Source organism: Pseudophryne corroboree, chromosome 6, assembly GCF_028390025.1.
Source record: "Pseudophryne corroboree isolate aPseCor3 chromosome 6, aPseCor3.hap2, whole genome shotgun sequence".
NCBI classification, from domain to species: Eukaryota; Metazoa; Chordata; class Amphibia; order Anura; family Myobatrachidae; genus Pseudophryne; species Pseudophryne corroboree.
Genome location: NC_086449.1, coordinates 145,624,204 through 145,641,682, shown reverse-complemented (window position 1 = coordinate 145,641,682; position 17,479 = coordinate 145,624,204). Strand labels below are relative to the sequence as shown.

Here is a 17,479-nt window from a genome sequence, read left to right as displayed (position 1 = left end):
TAAATCTTACGCGTACACCTAGATATCACCTCAAGAAATCAATACTTCGCCATATTTTGAGTGCCTCTAAGGCAGTGATCCCAGTTCACTGGAAATCAATAGTGCCCCCCACTATGAAAGAGTGGACCGCCCGCTTAGATCACTATATGGCAATGGAGGACCTCATTTTGTCTTTGGAAATGAGAAACATATCCTTCACTGCTACTTGGAGCCCATGGCTGGAATATAAAGCGACAACCCATTACAAATCTTCTCTTTAAGAGATACCTCCACTTTTTATCTCCAGCAGCCACCTGTTATAAGTTACTATCAAAGCTCCTTAGGATAGGAAGAGAGATCCCCCCCCCCCTCCCCAAACCTTGTCTGCCTACGTTATCTTTCTTTTTATTCCTCTACTCCGAGAGTAACACTACTCCTTATCCCTTTGTCTTTCTCTCTTTCTCCCGCTATCCTTCTTTCCTCTCCTACCTCTATTCTTTCCTTTTTGCTTCAAGAAGTTGTAATTCATGTAATGTTTATGTTGTTTTTTTTTCTCTGGGAGATATGATATGTAAGTGGAAAGGCGATATTCCCTTTACGGGTCTCTTTATTATACACGGTGTTGAATATCTCCGGAGGTTGTATCTCTGATGTTACTAGATGCTATTGAGCTGTTTCTGTATCGTTTTTTTTTTTTTTTTTTTTCTTAATGAAACTTCAATAAAAATCTATTTGCAAAAAAAAATAAAAAATCACATGGTCTAGAAACCCTGAGAGACTTAGCACACGTACAATTCCACGCTGATGCAAGGGACCTCATATGGGACGCGCTCTTCCACGTATCTCTTCCCCAAGACCTGGGAGACTCCCACAATCCACTCCTGCTAGAGAAATATGCTACCATGATGTTTTCATTACCAGCTACAGTTTCTGAACCAGTGTGCATTTTCCACCAATCTTATCAGCGCCACTGGTGACACAACATCGTGATCAAACAAGAGGTCATCAAACCAGGTTGCTTTTGCTTGGAACTTGACTAGTATTGGTAGTAGGGTATTTATATGTGGATATTTTTCTTTGGCAAACTTAAGAGCTTTTAACTTATCTTCTGCAGTTAAACAATACAGTAACGTGGGTCCATCAAGTAAGCGAGTAAATGTGCAGGTCCCAACGCTTGATTATAGTGGTCCAAAATTTTCTTCATGCTTGTCCAGATTTAATTCCTTCAAACTATCCTCTAATTCTTTCCACACATGTACAGCATTGGAAATGGTGCAGCTATCTTTTTGAACCGTGTTAAGGGCTTTTGAAATGGACTTTAGGCGGTTATATAATTGTTCTGCATTTCTGTTCAGCCCAATGTTGATAACTTTGTTATAAACAATCTCATCAATTTTTGCGGTTTTCTTCAAACACTTTCATAAGAATTGACCAATGCTTAATGTAAGAATTCAGACATCAACCATTGTATTCCACCTTACATTTTGAGGAAGAATGAGCTTCAATCCACCCTCTTGTCTATATTTGGCATTTGCAAAATAATTGTTCCTAAAATACTTAGCAACATGAACTACCTGCTCCTTGTAACAATACATTAAACGGTATATGTCTAATTTGGCGGCTGTCGGGATCCCAGCGTTCAGGATACTGATGCCGGAATCCCGACAGCTGGCAATACCGGCAGCCGGAATACCAGCGCAACAGGGCTATTCCCACTCATTGGTGTCCACCACACCGGCATACTGGCAGCTGGGATGCCGCTGTAGGTATATGATGGCCGCCGGTAACTCATACTGAACCCTATTAAACACCTTGATTTTTTTATTTAAAAATCAATTATTTAAAAAAAAAAAAAATATTCATGTAATTTAAATCATGATTTAAATCAGCACACCCTGCCCCTGTGTAACCAAATGTAATGTTAACAGTACATATTTGTAGCAACACAAAGATATTTGAAAACTAATTAACAACAAATAAAGCTATGTTTCCCTAGCTGGCTGTGGGGGACATTTACATTATGTTTAACTACCTTTGAGGGTGGCAGGTTGGTTTTATGACCCTGTGTATGTTTTTGTCCTCAGAGTCACAGGCAGCAGAGACCACCTGAGTTACCTATAAGTCGTGATTTCCTTTCAGGTAATGGGGGATGAGAAACCATTGTGGAAACAATCTCATGAGGGCTCTATCAGATTTGCCAAAGGTGTAACTAAAGGGGGGTACACACGGAGAGATCCGTGTTTAAAATCTAAGCAATCTGACTAGATTTGCTTAGATTTTAAGCACGGATCTGCCGTGTGCATGCCCCCCAGCGATAGCGATGCGCGTCCCCGTGCATCGCTATCGCCGTGCAGGATCAGGCTCAATCTATCGGGTCGCTCACTTCACCGTTGTGTGAAACGAGCGGCCCCCCGTCCATCCGTCCCCTCACTCAGCACATCGCGCTGTGCTGAGCGGGGGGGAGAGATGTGTGCTGAGCGGTCTGTGTTAAGATCGCTCAGCACACATCTCTCCCGTCAGTACCCCCCTTAAGAGTTTTTTTCCCCCTATACCCAACATATATCTATTCGCTTGTCTCAAAATATCTCCCAACTCGATCTCTCTGCTCTGCACAAGATCTGCGTCTCTCATCTGCACGGATTACTTGCTCCCATTCACAATTGCAGGACTTTCTGCGGGCAGCAACCCCCTATGGAATGCCCTCCCATGCATGAGAAGACTCTCCTCTAGCCTCCAAACTTTCAAGCGTTCCCTAAACACTCACCTCTACAGGCAAGCCTATTAAATTCCTGAATTGGCCAAATAACCTTCAGAAGCATTCATATCTAATTACATCCCATCAGGACTGTCTTTGCAATATGGTGGGACCGCTATGCTATAGATAAAGCCTGTCCTTGTGTATCCTTCTCTTTTCCCTATAGATTGTAAGTTTGCGAGCAGGGCCCTCCTAGTGCTGTGTCTGTCTGTTATTACCCAGTTTGTCTTATCACTGTTGTTTCCAATTTTAAAGTGTAACAGAATATGCTGTGCTATATAAGAAACTAAATAATAATAATAAATAATAGTTATTGACTTTTTGGGGAGATTTATCAAATGCTGGAGAGAGATAAAGTATTAACAAATCCACTTCTGTCATTTTGCAAACAAAACCTGTAACATTGCAGTGTAGATTGGTTGGTACTTTATCTCTCTCCACTGTCCCTCTTCAAGCTTTGATAAATATCACCCTTTGGAGTCTATGGGGGTCATTCCGAGTAAACAGGTTACTACTGCACATGCGTATGCACCGCAATGCGCACGCGCGCGTACGGGTACAAAGCGGATTGTTGCTGGGTGATGGATTTAACAAAAAGTCCATTCGCACAGCTGATTGCAAGGAGATTGACAGGAAGAGGGCGTTTGTGGGTGTCAACTGCCCGTTTTCTGGGCGTGTTTGGAAAAACACAGGGGTGTCCAAGCGTTTGCAGAGCGGGTGTCTGACGTCAATTCCGGGACCAAAAAGACTGAAGTGATCGCAAGGGCTGAGTAAGTCCAGAGCTACTCAGAAACTGCAAAAAACGTTTTCGTCCCACTCGGCTGCACATGCGTTCGCACACTTCCAAAGCGAAAATACACTCCCCTATGGGCGGCGACTATACGTTTGCACGGCTGCAAAAAGTAGCTAGTAAGCGATCAACTCGGAATGAGGGCCTATGTACTAAGCCTTGGAGAGAGATAAAGTAGACAGAGAAAAGCTGGGTACACACTAAGCGATAAGTAGTCCGATCCGGCAGATCGGACAGACATATTGGGGACATCATCTAGTGTGTACCTACTGCTGCATTCTCTCCCGTGGGTTGTTTGCCTGGTCATCCCGTTGGGCGTGCAGCACACCCGACGGGACGATCCAGGAAATAACCAGATGCAGAGGAATGCGGCAATTAACAATATATTGCACAATCACGCAATATATCGTTCATTGTGTACGGCACAGCCAATATATCTTTCTACCGGCCGTTCCATCGGCTGGGAACACACATCGTTAATTGTGTACTCAGCAATAACGTACCAGCCAATTAGCTCCTAAATGCCATGTTGCAGGCTGGTTTTGAAAAATTACAGAAGCTTTATCTCTCTCTAATGCTTAGTACATAGATCCCTTTTGTCTCTTATCCTCATTTTGTAAAATATTAGACGGCATCCTCATATTACTATGCCACTCCACATTTCACCATGCCATATCCCTCTGTTCACTATGCTATGTCACCAAAGCTATCTCTGGTTTAATAAAAAAAAAAGTTTAAAAGGACTATATACTGTATATGGCACTATACAGTCATCTACAAAATATGAGAATTACACCTTCATTGCACAATCACCAGCCACGTGCACATGGTGCATACCTCCCAACTGTCCCGATTTTCGCGGTATAGTCCCGTTTTTTGGGGACTGTCCCGCTGTCCCACCCGCGGTCCGCAGTGTCTTGCGGTGGTAGATGCTAGAATCAAGTGGGCTAAGGGACCTTTTCCATCTGGGGGAGGAGTCACGATACAAGGGTGAGGAGCTAGGCCAGCGGGATAGTTCCTCTACTATCCACGCCACCAACTATTACCTTTAGTAATCAGGTGGCGAGCGGAGCGGAGCGAGCCACCGAGCCCGAAGCGTGGCGAGCGAAGCGAGCCCGCGAGGCTACTTTTCGGGTACCCTGTTCGGCCATAGCTCCTCCCCCTGGTGACGTGGCTCCTCCCCTAGGTACGTCAGAAGGTCCCTTCTGCCACTCCGATATAGACTCAACCGTCCCGCGGTGGGAGGGGGGGGGGGCAGTTGGGAGGCTCTGTCTGTTGCTGCCCTGCTTAGCAGAGCAGCGGTGAATAGACGCTGTGCTCATGCGCACAGCGTCTATTCACTGAAGTCAGAGGGAGAGGGGGCATGACAGCGGCTCACAGAGCGCTGGGCATGCCCCCTCAGTGACGAAATGTTGGGAGGTATGCATGGTGTTTGACTTATATTTATATATTTATTTTCAACTGTTCCTTCCTCAATCTGAAACTGTACAACTGATGCTGTTGGTGCTTTTTGCTCCTCCTCGTGCTGCCCTGGGGCTCAGCTAGGTTTGGATTAATGCAGACATGTCTGGTGAAATTCTCATGTAAAGGGGGGGTACACACTAGGTCAGAGGTTCCCAAACGCGGTCCTGAAGGCACCCCAACGGTCCAGGTTTTAAATGTATCCATGCTTTCTGTGCTGAGCCATGGATATACATAAATCCTGGACTGTTGGGTTGCCTTGAGGACCGCGTTTGGGAACCTCTGCACTAGGTGATTTCAGCCTAAATGTCGTTATCGTTTATTTTAGGCTTATATCGTCCAGTGTGTATAGGGGTAATATTGGTGACCGTTTAACGATTTGTGCTCTTGCACGTCGTTCAGCATTCACCAATATTGAGCTGACATGCAGCTCAACCTGTCAGTGTCGGGCTGAGCATGTTCAGGAATGCCGACGGTGACGCCACTGAACGTTATCGTTGAACGATAACGTTCAGTGTGTACGCACTATGGGGGTCATTCAGATCTGATCGCTGGGCTGCTAATTTTGTTGTCCTGTGTTCAGATAGTCGCCGCCTACAGGGCGAGTGTATATTTACAGTGCAAGTGGGCGATGCTATGTGTACGCTGAGCTGCTAAAATCCACTTTGTGCAGTCTCTGCGCAGTCCAGTACTTACTCCTCCAGTGAGATCACATCGGGCTGATCGGGGCCGGAGCTGACATCAGACACCATACCTGAAAACGCTTGGACACGCCTGCGTTTTTCTGAACACTCCCAGTAAACGGTCAGTTGCCAGCCACAAACAGCTTACTCCTGTCAATCACCTTGCGAACACCCGTGCAAATGGAATTTTTGCACCATCGCTGGCTGGCGATGCCCGTTGTTGTTGTCTGACGCATGTGCGCATTGCGATGCATACGCATTTAGCACCTGATTGCCTGATTTTGCGAAAACGCACAGCAGCGATCAGATCTGAATGACCCCCTATATCATTCAATGCGATATCGTTCAACGATATAGTCGTCCATCGCCGGCATTCCAGAATCGGCTAGTGTGTATCCGCCTTTAGTGTATAAACAGATCTTAAAGATGGATGGCATGTAAAAAAGCAGAATATTGAGTGTGTGTAAGCTGTTAGATAGGAACATAACTAGAATTAATGAATGGCTGAGTTTACTAACATGTTTCTTCTCTTCTGCTGCAGCTCCAAAGCATCCCAGAACAATACCATCCAGCAAGCCTGCATTGCCTCTCCCACTTCCTGACCGCAGGGTGTCCCTTCCTTGCACTGCCATACGTTCTCCCCCAATATGTTCCAGCAAGTTCCCACGAGGCATGGATGGTAAGAGATCCATGTTCCATAAGATAAATATCTTTAGAGGAACTCTAACCTCTTTCTCACATGAGAAGGCTTGCCAGCTAGCAGTTGAGGCACCTTGTTTAGTATGGCAGAACTGGCGCTTCAACTAGGCAGACCTGGTGGTCGCTTAAATGATAGGGTGTAGGGGGTGCATAAACCACTGAAGGAGTATTCATTCAGTGCCTTGTCACCTTCTACCTGGTGTCAGCACTTAGACCAGTGGTTCTCAAACTGTGTGCCCTGGCACCCTGGGGTGCCTCGGGACATTTGCAGGGATGCCCTGGGTTGGTGATCAAAGACCAATTAAAATTATTTATGGTCAATGTAATAGGTAAAAACAGTGCTAATGGCTGTCAATCATAAAATATGTGGACAAACAGAAGCACATCTCATCTATCACCACACAACTGAACCTAAGGATGACATATAAACACAATTTACTTAATTTCATCTTTATTTCTACATTTCTCAATAAGAAACTTTATTGCCTTATTGGCGTGAGTCATATGGGGCACTGCTGGTAGAAAAATTCTAAAGTAAGTGGGTAGCATGATGGGATGAGCAGACAGAGGAGGTCCATGATAATCTTTTGCCCCTGTTGACATGGTACTTTATCTCCGTCCATTTTATTTCCATCCAAGGTTTAGTAAATAGACCCCTCAATCTGTGAACTACTGTATAAGAATATTCAAAATCACAGAAAGGTTCCATGTACTGTAGGTCTGAATATAAATGACTACCTAGAAGCAGACCAGGAGTGGCTATAGGTCTACTGTGATCAGTGTCCTGTCTGGCCGAAGAATAAAGCAATATATTTAATATTTGAGCAATAATTAGTGAAAGCTTCAGTGTTGATGAGATCTGAAAAATGCAATGTGCCAAGTAAATCGGTTACTGCATAGCAAGGCCGGATTAAGGGAGGGGCGAAAGGGGCGGTTGTCCCGGGGCCCCCACACCCAGGAGTGTAGTAGTCTTCCCCCCTCCCGGCGGCTCAGCTGTTCATTAACAGCGCCGCCGAGGTGTTCCTTGCACAGCATTTCATAGTCTCGCGGGTGTCACACCTGAGGGCTGAGGCTGACCTGGGGAGGCTTCAGGCATAGAAGACGACGTGTACTTGAACCTGGGAGGCAGTATGGGATTCTTGGACATGCAGGGAACCTTTAGCACCGGTGCCCGATGGCGTGACCAAGACGACAGTGTAAAAGTTAAGTTGTTTATTAAGCACACAGTTCAGAATACACATCGGCAGTTCAACGTAATAGCAAAGCTCAGCAATAAGAATTTGCAGAATAGAAGTAGCAGCACAGTTCCTTAGGTGCAGTGGTAGTTAGAATGCTGTTGGGAGTGGTGTGAACACAATATGATACAGTCTTGGAAGACCGGGAGATGGTAAGTCCATAGAACCAACAGCTAACCACTGTATTGGTGAATGAACTGATACTGACCAACAGATAATACACTGGAATCTGAAGACGATGACGGCGCACCGACGTGAGGTGAGCGCTGGTGAACTGCCGAGGATGCCGAGTGGAACCAACCCAGGTGGTGAGGGTGCTACGGAACTCACCAATGATGACAAAGTTCGATGTTTGGAGCACCGATGGTGAACTGTGGTTTGATGTAGGAACACCGCTGACGAATGGAAGTGATACTGGAACACCGATGAGAGCTGGAGTCGGTGAGAAACACTGCTGGTAACCAGAGGCAATGTGGAAACACCGCTGAGAGCTGGGAATGGTGAAGAACACTGCAGGTCACCGGAGGCAATGTGGAAACACCGCTGGAGTCAGGCAGCACCGCTGGGTGGAAACTGGCACAGTTCTCTTTAAGTGGAGCAAGGTCACAGGAGCTGGAATACCTGGAGACAGCAAACAGGAACAACCACAGACTGCAGAGCCATCCAACACTGGGTTAGACAACCATAGCACTGACAACAGGAAGCCTTGGTTCAGGATACTTACACCTGCTGGGAAGCAGGTATTGGCTGAGCAATCAGGGAGGATTCTGTGATAACAATTGAATCAACCCCATAGTCTTTAGATTATGGATACACCCAGCTATTATTTATTTACAAACACATGTATGGCTGTATGACAAACTTATTTAGATAATCTCAGTTGTGCCAGTTAATGTATTTCAGACCATGAAATTCTTATGTTTTTGTCCTCCCCTGCAGATCTGTATTTAACGTTGCTGGATACGCAGGTAAGATATTTCTTCATAGGTCACTTAAAGAGACATCATTCTGTGGAGGGAAAAAAGGAACCATATCTGCTGGGGCAGGATTCAGTCATTTCAGGGACAATAAGATATTAAACTTTTTACATTTTGCTACCTCTCAAAAATTAAAGGTAACTTATCACCTAAGCAAGAGCAAACCTGCAGGCATACTGTATGTCTTTAGTGATGTCTTGTGCCAATGCATACTTGCCTACCTGACCCTCTCCATGAGGGAGAAAATGCTCTGTTCCTGGCAGAGCCGGCCCTAGCCAATTTGATGCCCTAGGCAAAATTTTGTCTGGTGCCCCCTAGCTCCGCCGCTAGTTCTGCATCTGTACCTGCAACGCTCAGGTAGTGGGGCCCACCGGGGGGTTACCCTGTGGGCCAGTTCATCTCTGCACAATGCCACACAGTAATGACCATAATACATATAATTCCACACAGTAAAGGAACCTTACACATATGCCCCACATTAGTAATGCCCATAATACACATAATGCCACACAGTAATGCACCTTACACATATGCCCCACATTAGTAATGCCCATAATACACATATACTGCCAAAGATACTGCCACACTTGCTGGTTATACAAAAAGATCAGTATCAAACATGTAGAAACTGTCCATTCTCTTCACTATTCAGTGTGTTTGCTGGTGTCTGTTACTCCCGTTAACTGCATGCCCTTTACTTTATACTGTGGGAACTAAATGCTCTGCCCTCCAGTCTGATGTGTCCAAAAGTCACGCTGCACTGATGTTTCATATAGAAATAGCACAACGCAACTTACTGACCACGTTACAGTGCTAGATGGCAGGGGAATTTTACGGCATGGACTGACTAGGAAATAAAGTGTGGGGAGAACACTGCCCATGTTATGTCCCTGCAGACACCTGGGGTTTGCACAGGGATAAGGGACACACACAGGATGGCAGGGTCCCCCTCCCCCATGTGCACAAGCAGTATAGGTGATCAGGGCCGGTTCTTAGTCTTGTGGCGCCCCGGGCAAAATATGGGGGCGTGGCTTCGAATGGGGGCGTGGTCACGACGCTGAAAGAAAAGAGAAAAGAAAAAAAAGTATACTTACCATCCCCGTTCCTGATCCAGACCGCTGCAGACCCCCATCCGCCGGCGGCGCCGCTCTTCTCCTCTCTTCGATCTATGGGAGAGACGTTATTACGTCTCTCCCATAGAACAGCATAGACACTAGAGGTCAATTATGACCCCTAGTGTCTGTGCCACTATGCTGTGCGGTGCGCGATGACGTCATCGCGCATCGCACAGCAAAGGTCCTCTACATGAAGGGAAACTAGACCGTAGCGTCTAGTTTCCCTTCATGAAGAGGACCTTTGCTGTGCGGTGCGCGATAACGTCATCGCGCACCACACAACTAAAGTCCTCTCAATGAAGGGAAACTAGACGCTACGCGTCTGGTTCCCTTCAAAGCGGGGGGGGGGGCACAGCAGGGTACTGCGGGGGGCACAGTGGCGGATCTTGCCCTGGTGCGGCGCCCTCCGGATGGCGCCGGCGCCCTCCGGAAGGCGGCGCCCCGGGCAAAAGTACCGCTTGCCCGTGGCAAGAACCGCCACTGTAGGTGATGTCAGGTTTCTGTGAAGCAGTCTTCCAAAATACACATGTGTTACCATAAGAAGCCATCCAGTAATAACCTTATATAGTCAGTAAAAATGTCACAGGTCCAGGAATTGCATTTACTGGGCTTCTGCTGTCTGTCTGAGGTCTCACAAGTCAGGGGCATTCAAGCATGTCAGAGGAAGTTTAAGGCACAGTGTGCATTTTTTTTGACAAATGTAGACAGCAGTGTATACAAGTACTGATTGAATACATTTGGAAAGTAACAGTTAGTTTGCGGACTGTCCCTCTCAGCATGAGATACTGCAGGGACATGCTTGGATGCCCCTAGACATGCTTGAATGCCCTAGGCAAATGCCTAGCCTGCCTATAGCTAAGGCCGGCTCTGGTTCCTGGACATTCCTGGTAATGTATGATTGCCATCACCTGTGGTCAGGGGCGTCGGAATGGGGGGGGGGCAAGGGGGCAGCTCGCTCCCCCCAAAACATGAGAGAGGCGCCATCTACATCCACCCGGACCCGCAGCCGCCGCCACCAGCTTCAGCGCTGTCCGCGTTGTATTAACACTCACACAGTCACTACGATAGCTGTGTAAGGCGCCGCATATTGAAGGCGCGCTAGCCGATATATAACCGGCAGTCTGTGTCCCTACTATCTAACTACTGCACTCACTGATCGCGGATCTTCCTTGTTAAGCCTGCAGTGCATATGTAATGAGCGTCGGGGCGTCATGACGTCACGCCGCTCATTACAATATGCGGAAACTGTGCTGGGGCAGGACGCCACAATTAACATTCAAGTGGAAGAAGCGCAATTTAACAGTTGGAACGCGCTGCCCGCCGGTGCCTGCGCCATCAAATCCCAGGGGCCTCTTATTTAGGTACGCTGGTGTAATCTATTATTTTCAGTTTCATGTTGCTCATACTCTTATACATTAATTAATAAACTTCTTTACTCCACACTACAGTCTGTCTAATATTATCCAGCAGGCTGTTGCAGCATCAGTTCGATGCCCCTAGTTTCCAACGCCCCCCATGTGCCTCTCACCTGCTCTCTCCCCCGTTTGTCTCTCACCTGCTCTCTCCCTGTCTCTCCCCCCGTGTGCCTCTCGGGTGTGGTTCATCAAATCGACAGTGTCTAGGTTGACAATGTTTAGGTCGACCACTATAGGTCGACAGTCACTAGGTCGACATGGATGGAAGGTCGACAGGGTTTCTAGGTCGACATGTGCTAGGTCGACAGGTCTAAAGGTCGACATGAGGATTATTATTTTTTTGTGTCGTTTTCTTCGTAGAGTGACCGGGATCCCAAATTAGTGCACCGCGTACCCTCGCATGGCTCGCTTCACTCGCCATGCTTCGGGCATGGTGCCTTCGCTCCGCTACCGCTTCGCTCGGCACACTTTACTGTTCCAATCGTAGTCCAGGTGGATCGTTAAGTATGAAAAAATTCAAAAAAAGAAAAAAAAATGTGAAAAACTCATGTCGACCTTTAGACCTGTCGACCTAGCACACGTCGACCTAGAAACCCTGTCGACCTTCCATCCATGTCGACCTAGTGACTGTCGACCTATAGTGGTCGACCTAAACATTGTCGACCTAGACACTGTCGATCTTCAGACCGGATCCCGTGCCTCTCACCTGCTCTCTCCCTGTCTCTCCCCCCGGGTTCACTACGATATGCCGGCGGCCGGGCTTCCGGCGACCAGCATACCGGCGCCGGGAGCCCGACCGCCGGCTTACCGACAGTGTGGCGAGCGCAAATGAGCCCCTTGCGGGCTCGCTGCGCTCGCCACGCTACGGGCACAGTGGCGCGCTATGCGTGCCACACTATTTTATTTTCCCTCCAGGGGGGTCGTGGACCCCCACGAGGGAGAATAAGTGTCGGTATGCCGGCTGTCGGGCTCCCGGCGCCGTTATGCTGGTCGCCGGGAGCCCGACCGCCGGCATACTGAAGACCACCCCTCCCCCCGTGTGCCTCTCGCCTGCTCTCTCCCTGTCTCTCCCCCCGTGTGCCTCTCACCTGCTCTCTCCCTGACTCTCCCCGTGCGCCTCTCACCTGCTCTCTCCCTGTTTCTCCCCCCGTGTGCCTCTCCCCTGCTCTCTCCCTGTCTCTCCCCCATGTGCCTCTCACCTGCTCTCTACCTGTCTCTCCCCCGTGTGCCGCTCACCTGCTCTCTCCCTGTCTCTCCCCCCGTGTGCCTCTCACCTGCTCTCTCCCTGTCTCTCCCCCGCTCTCTCCCTGTCTCTCCCCCCATGTGCCGCTCACCTGCTCTCTCCCTGTCTCTCCACCCGTGTGCCTCTCACCTGCTCTCTCCCTGTCTCTCCCTGCCTCTCCCCCTGTCTCACTCCCTGTGTGCCTCTCACCTGCTCTCTCCCTGTCTCTCCCCCTGTGTGCCTCTCACCTGCTCTCTCCCTGCCTCTTCCCCAGCCTCACTCCTTGTGTGCCTCTCACCTGCTCTCCCCCTTCCTCTCCCCTCGTGTGCCTCTCACCTGCTCTATCCCTGTTTCTCCTCCATGTACCTCTCACCTGCTCTATCCCTGTTTCTCCCACGTGTACCTCTCACCTGCTCTCCCCTGTGTGCCTCTCACCTGCTCTCTCCCTGTCTCTCCCCCGTGTACCTCTCACCTGCTCTCTCACTGCCTCTCCCCTCGTGTGCCTCTCACCTGCTCTCCCCCTGTGTTCCTCTCACCTGCTCTCTCCCTGTCTCACTCCCCGTGTGCCTCTCACCTGCTCTCTCCCTGTCTCTCCACCCATGTGCCTCTCACCTGCTCTCTCCCTGTCTTTCCCCCCGTGTGCCTCTCACCTGCTCTCTCCCTGCCTCTCCCCCTGTCTCACGCCCTGTGTGCCTCTCACCTGCTCTCCCCCTTCCTCTCCCCTCGTGTGCCTCTCACCTGCTCTATCCCTGTTTCTCCTCCATGTACCTCTCATCTGCTCTCTCCCTGTGTGCCTCTCACCTGCTCTCTCCCTGTCCCTCAACCGTGTACCTCTCACCTGCTCTCTCCCTGTCTCTCACCCGTGTACCTCTCACCTGCTCTCTCACTGCCTCTCCCCTCGTGTGCCTTTCACCTGCTCTCCCCGTGTTCCTCTCACCTGATCTCTGCCTTTCTCACCTGCTCTCCCTGCCTCTCCCTTTGTGTGCCTCTCACCTGCTCTTTCCCTGTGTGCCTCTCACCTGCTCTCTCCCTGTGTGCCTCTCACCTGCTCTCTCCCTGTCTCACTCCCTGTGTGCCTCTCACCTGCTCTCTCAGTGTCTCTCCCCCGTGTACCTCTCCCCTCGTGTGTCTCTCACCTGCTCTCCCCCTGTGTGCCTCTCACCGTCTCGCTCCCCGTCTCTCCCCTTGTGTCCCTCTCTCCTGCTCTCTCCCCAGTTCTCCCCCAGTGGGGTATGAGATTACTGTGTGTGATGTGTTATATGCTGTTTTTTTTTAGAGAACTGTGAATGAGTTATTATATTGGGAGCACAGTCTACCAGTTTGATACCTACTGATTGCTTCTGCCACCGGTTACCACTATAATAGTGCCGGGCCTGGGAGGAAATTCCCAGGGCCCTATCCCACTGGGACTCCTATCACTGTCAATCCTACAGCTGGCTGCTAGCTACATTGCCTTCCAAGTCACCCACTGTCTCCCTGCCCATGGCGTTACTATTGTGTGGCCTTGCCCCTTCCTTGTGAAGCCACACCCCTTTTTGCCTTCGGCGCATGCTGCCCCTTTACAAAATGTATCCCATCAAGGGGCACTAAAAATCTATATTCGCTTACCAAAAAAATTGAGCTCGGGCCGGCCCTGCTAGCAGCAGTGCTTCCGGCACCGCTAAATCTATTACTTTACACAGCGGGCAGCGCTAAAGCTGCCTTCCCCGTGTGCTCCACCAACCCCAGCTCATTTACCGAAGTGTCTATGCTCTGCGGAGACGTGCTGCTCGTGACAGCAGAGGTAAGCAGCAGCATAGCTGCTGGCTGTGGGGAAGGAGTAGCGAGAGGAGCAATAAGGAGGAGGAGGATGCGCTCTATCTAGCAGATGTGTATTATGGGCTATATCTGGCGTAATGTATAACGTGTAATGGGCTCTACCAGGCGTAATGTGTATAATGGACTCTACCAGGCGTAATGTATAATGTGTAATGTGCTATATCTGGCGTAATATGTATAATGGGCTATAGCGGCGTAATATATATAATGGGCTCTACCTGGTGTAATGTGTAATAGGCTCTACCAGGCGTAATATGTATAATGGGCTATATCTGTGGGCTCTACCAGGTGTAATGTGTACAAGCGGCTCTACCAGGTGCAATGTATGTAATGGGCTCTACCTGGCATAATGTGTGTAATGGGCTCTACCTGGCATAATGTGTGTAATGGGCTCTACCTGCCATAATGTGTGTAATGGGCTCTACCTGCCATAATGTGTATAAGGGGCTCTACCAGGTGTAATGTGTATAAGGGGCCACTCACTGCCAGCTGTCCCATAGAGTTCTGTATAGGTGCAAGCGACCCATCTATGGTGGCCAGAAGCTAGGGGCGCCAAACAGATATTTTATCTTGGCCCCCCCCAACCAAAAAACGTTCTGACGCCCCTGCCTGTGGTGAAACATCTTTCTTATCAATTAACTAGCTCACCACATGTGATGGCAATCATACATTACCAGGAAAGTCCAGGAACACAGCATTTTCTCCCTCATGGAGAGGGTCAGGTAGGCAAGTATGCGCCAGTGTTTGCATAAATTTACCCAGTTATTTGGAAAGCAATGGATGGATATGCAGGCCAAGGTAGTCCCTATTTCTCTGACGTCCTAGTGGATGCTGGGGACTCCGTAAGGACCATGGGGAATAGCGGCTCCGCAGGAGACTGGGCACAAAAGTAAAGCTTTAGAACTACCTGGTGTGCACTGGCTCCTTCCCCTATGACCCTCCTCCAAGCCTCAGTTAGATTTTTGTGCCCGAACGAGAAGGGTGCACACTAGGTGGCTCTCCTGAGCTGCTTAGTGAAAAGTTTAGTTTTAGGTTTTTTTATGTTCAGTGAGACCTGCTGGCAACAGGCTCACTGCATCGAGGGACTAAGGGGAGAAGAAGCGAACTCACCTGCGTGCAGAGTGGATTGGGCTTCTTAGGCTACTGGACATTAGCTCCAGAGGGACCGATCACAGGCCCAGCCATGGATAGGTCCCAGATATGCGCCGCCGGCCCCCTTACAGAGCCAGAAGACAGAAGAGGTCCGGAAAATCGGCGGCAGAAGACGTCCTGTCTTCAACAAGGTAGCGCACAGCACTGCAGCTGTGCGCCATTGCTCTCAGCACACTTCACACTCCGGTCACTGAGGGTGCAGGGCGCTGGGGGGGGGGCGCCCTGAGACGCAATAAAAACACCTTGGATGGCAAAAAAATGCATCACATATAGCTCCTGGGCTATATGGATGAATTTAACCCCTGCCAGAATACACAGGAAAACGGGAGATAAGGCCGCCGAGAAGGGGGCGGAGCCTATCTCCTCAGCACACTGGCGCCATTTTCCCTCACAGCTCCGTTGGAGGGAAGCTCCCTGGCTCTCCCCTGCAGTCACTACACTACAGAAAGGGTTAAAAAAGAGAGGGGGGCACTAATTACGCGCAGTATTAAAAATACAGCAGCTATAAGGGGAAAAACACTTATATAAGGTTATCCCTGTATATATATAGCGCTCTGGTGTGTGCTGGCAAACTCTCCCTCTGTCTCCCCAAAGGGCTAGTGGGGTCCTGTCCTCTATCAGAGCATTCCCTGTGTGTGTGCTGTGTGTCGGTACGTTTGTGTCGACATGTATGAGGAGAAAAATGATGTGGAGACGGAGCAGATTGCCTGTAATAGTGATGTCACCCCCTAGGGGGTCGACACCTGAGTGGATGAACTGTTGGAAGGAATTACGTGACAGTGTCAGCTCTGTATAAAAGACAGTGGTTGACATGAGACAGCCGGCTACTCAGCTTGTGCCTGTCCAGACGTCTCATAGGCCGTCAGGGGCTCTAAAGCGCCCGTTACCTCAGATGGCAGATATAGACGCCAACACGGATACTGACTCCAGTGTCGACGGTGAAGAGACAAATGTGACTTCCAGTAGGGCCACACGTTACATGATTGAGGCAATGAAAAATGTTTTACACATTTCTGATAATACGAGTACCACCAAAAAGGGGTATTATGTTCGGTGAGGAAAAACTACCTGTAGTTTTCCTGAATCTGAGAAATTAAATGAGGTGTGTGATGATGCGTGGGTTTCCCCCGATAACAACTGATAATTTCTAAAATGTTATTGGCATTATATCCTTTCCCGCCAGAGGTTAGGGTGCGTTGGGAAACACCCCCTAGGGTGGATAAAGCGCTCACACGCTTGTAAGAACAAGGGCTCTACCCTCTCCTGAGATGGCCGCCCTTAAGGATCCTGCTGATAGAAAGCAGGAGGGTATCCTAAAATGTATTTACACACATACTGGTGTTATACTGCGACCAGCAATCGCCTCAGCCTGGATGTGCAGTGCTGGGTTGGCGTGGTCGGATTCCCTGACTGAAAATATTGATACCCTAGATAGGGACAGTATATTATTGCCTATAGAGCATTTAAAAGATGCATTTCTATATATGCGTGATGCACAGCGGAATATTTGCCGACTGGCATCAAGTCTAAGTGCGTTGTCCATTTCTGCCAGTAGAGGGTTATGGACACGACAGTGGTCAGGTGATGCGGATTCCAAACGGCATTTGGAAGTATTGCCTTATTAAGGGGAGGAGTTATTTGGGGTCGGTCTTTCAGACCTGGTGGCCACGGCAACAGCTGGGAAATCCACGTTTGTACCCCAGGTCGCCTCTCAACATAAGAAGACGCCGTATTATCAGGCGCAGTCCTTTCGTGGGCAAGTGGGCAAAAGGTTCCTCATTTCTGCCCCGTGACAGAGGGAGAGGAAAAAGGCTGCAGAAATCAGCCAGTTCCCAGGAACAGAAGCCCTCTCCCGCCTCTGCCAAGCCCTCAGTATGACGCTGGGGCTTTACAAGCAGAATCAGGCACGGTGGGGGCCCGTCTCAATGAATTTCAGCGCGCAGTGGGCTCACTCGCAATTAGACCCCTGGATCCTTCAGGTGATATCTCAGGGGTACAAATTGGAATTCGAGACGTCTCCCCCTCGCCGTTTCCTAAAGTCGGCTTTACCGATGTCTCCCTCTGACAGGGAGGCAGTTTTGGAAGCCATTCACAAGCTGTATTCCCAGCAGGTGATAATCAAGGTACCCCTCCTGCAACAGGGAACGGGGTATTATTCCACACTGTTGTGGTACCGAA

General features: G+C 49.2%; 1 protein-coding gene across 1 annotated transcript in view; it reads left to right on the top strand.

The window, feature by feature from the left end:
- SH2D6 (SH2 domain containing 6) overlaps nucleotides 1-17,479 on the top strand; it is a 106,971-nt gene that overhangs the window by 50,289 nt on the left and 39,203 nt on the right. Inside the window, exons 7-9 of the mRNA XM_063931984.1 lie at nucleotides 2,064-2,118; nucleotides 6,210-6,347; nucleotides 8,542-8,570. Coding sequence (XP_063788054.1) covers nucleotides 2,064-2,118; nucleotides 6,210-6,347; nucleotides 8,542-8,570 — 222 coding nt within the window. The remainder of the gene's footprint in view (nucleotides 1-2,063; nucleotides 2,119-6,209; nucleotides 6,348-8,541; nucleotides 8,571-17,479) is intronic.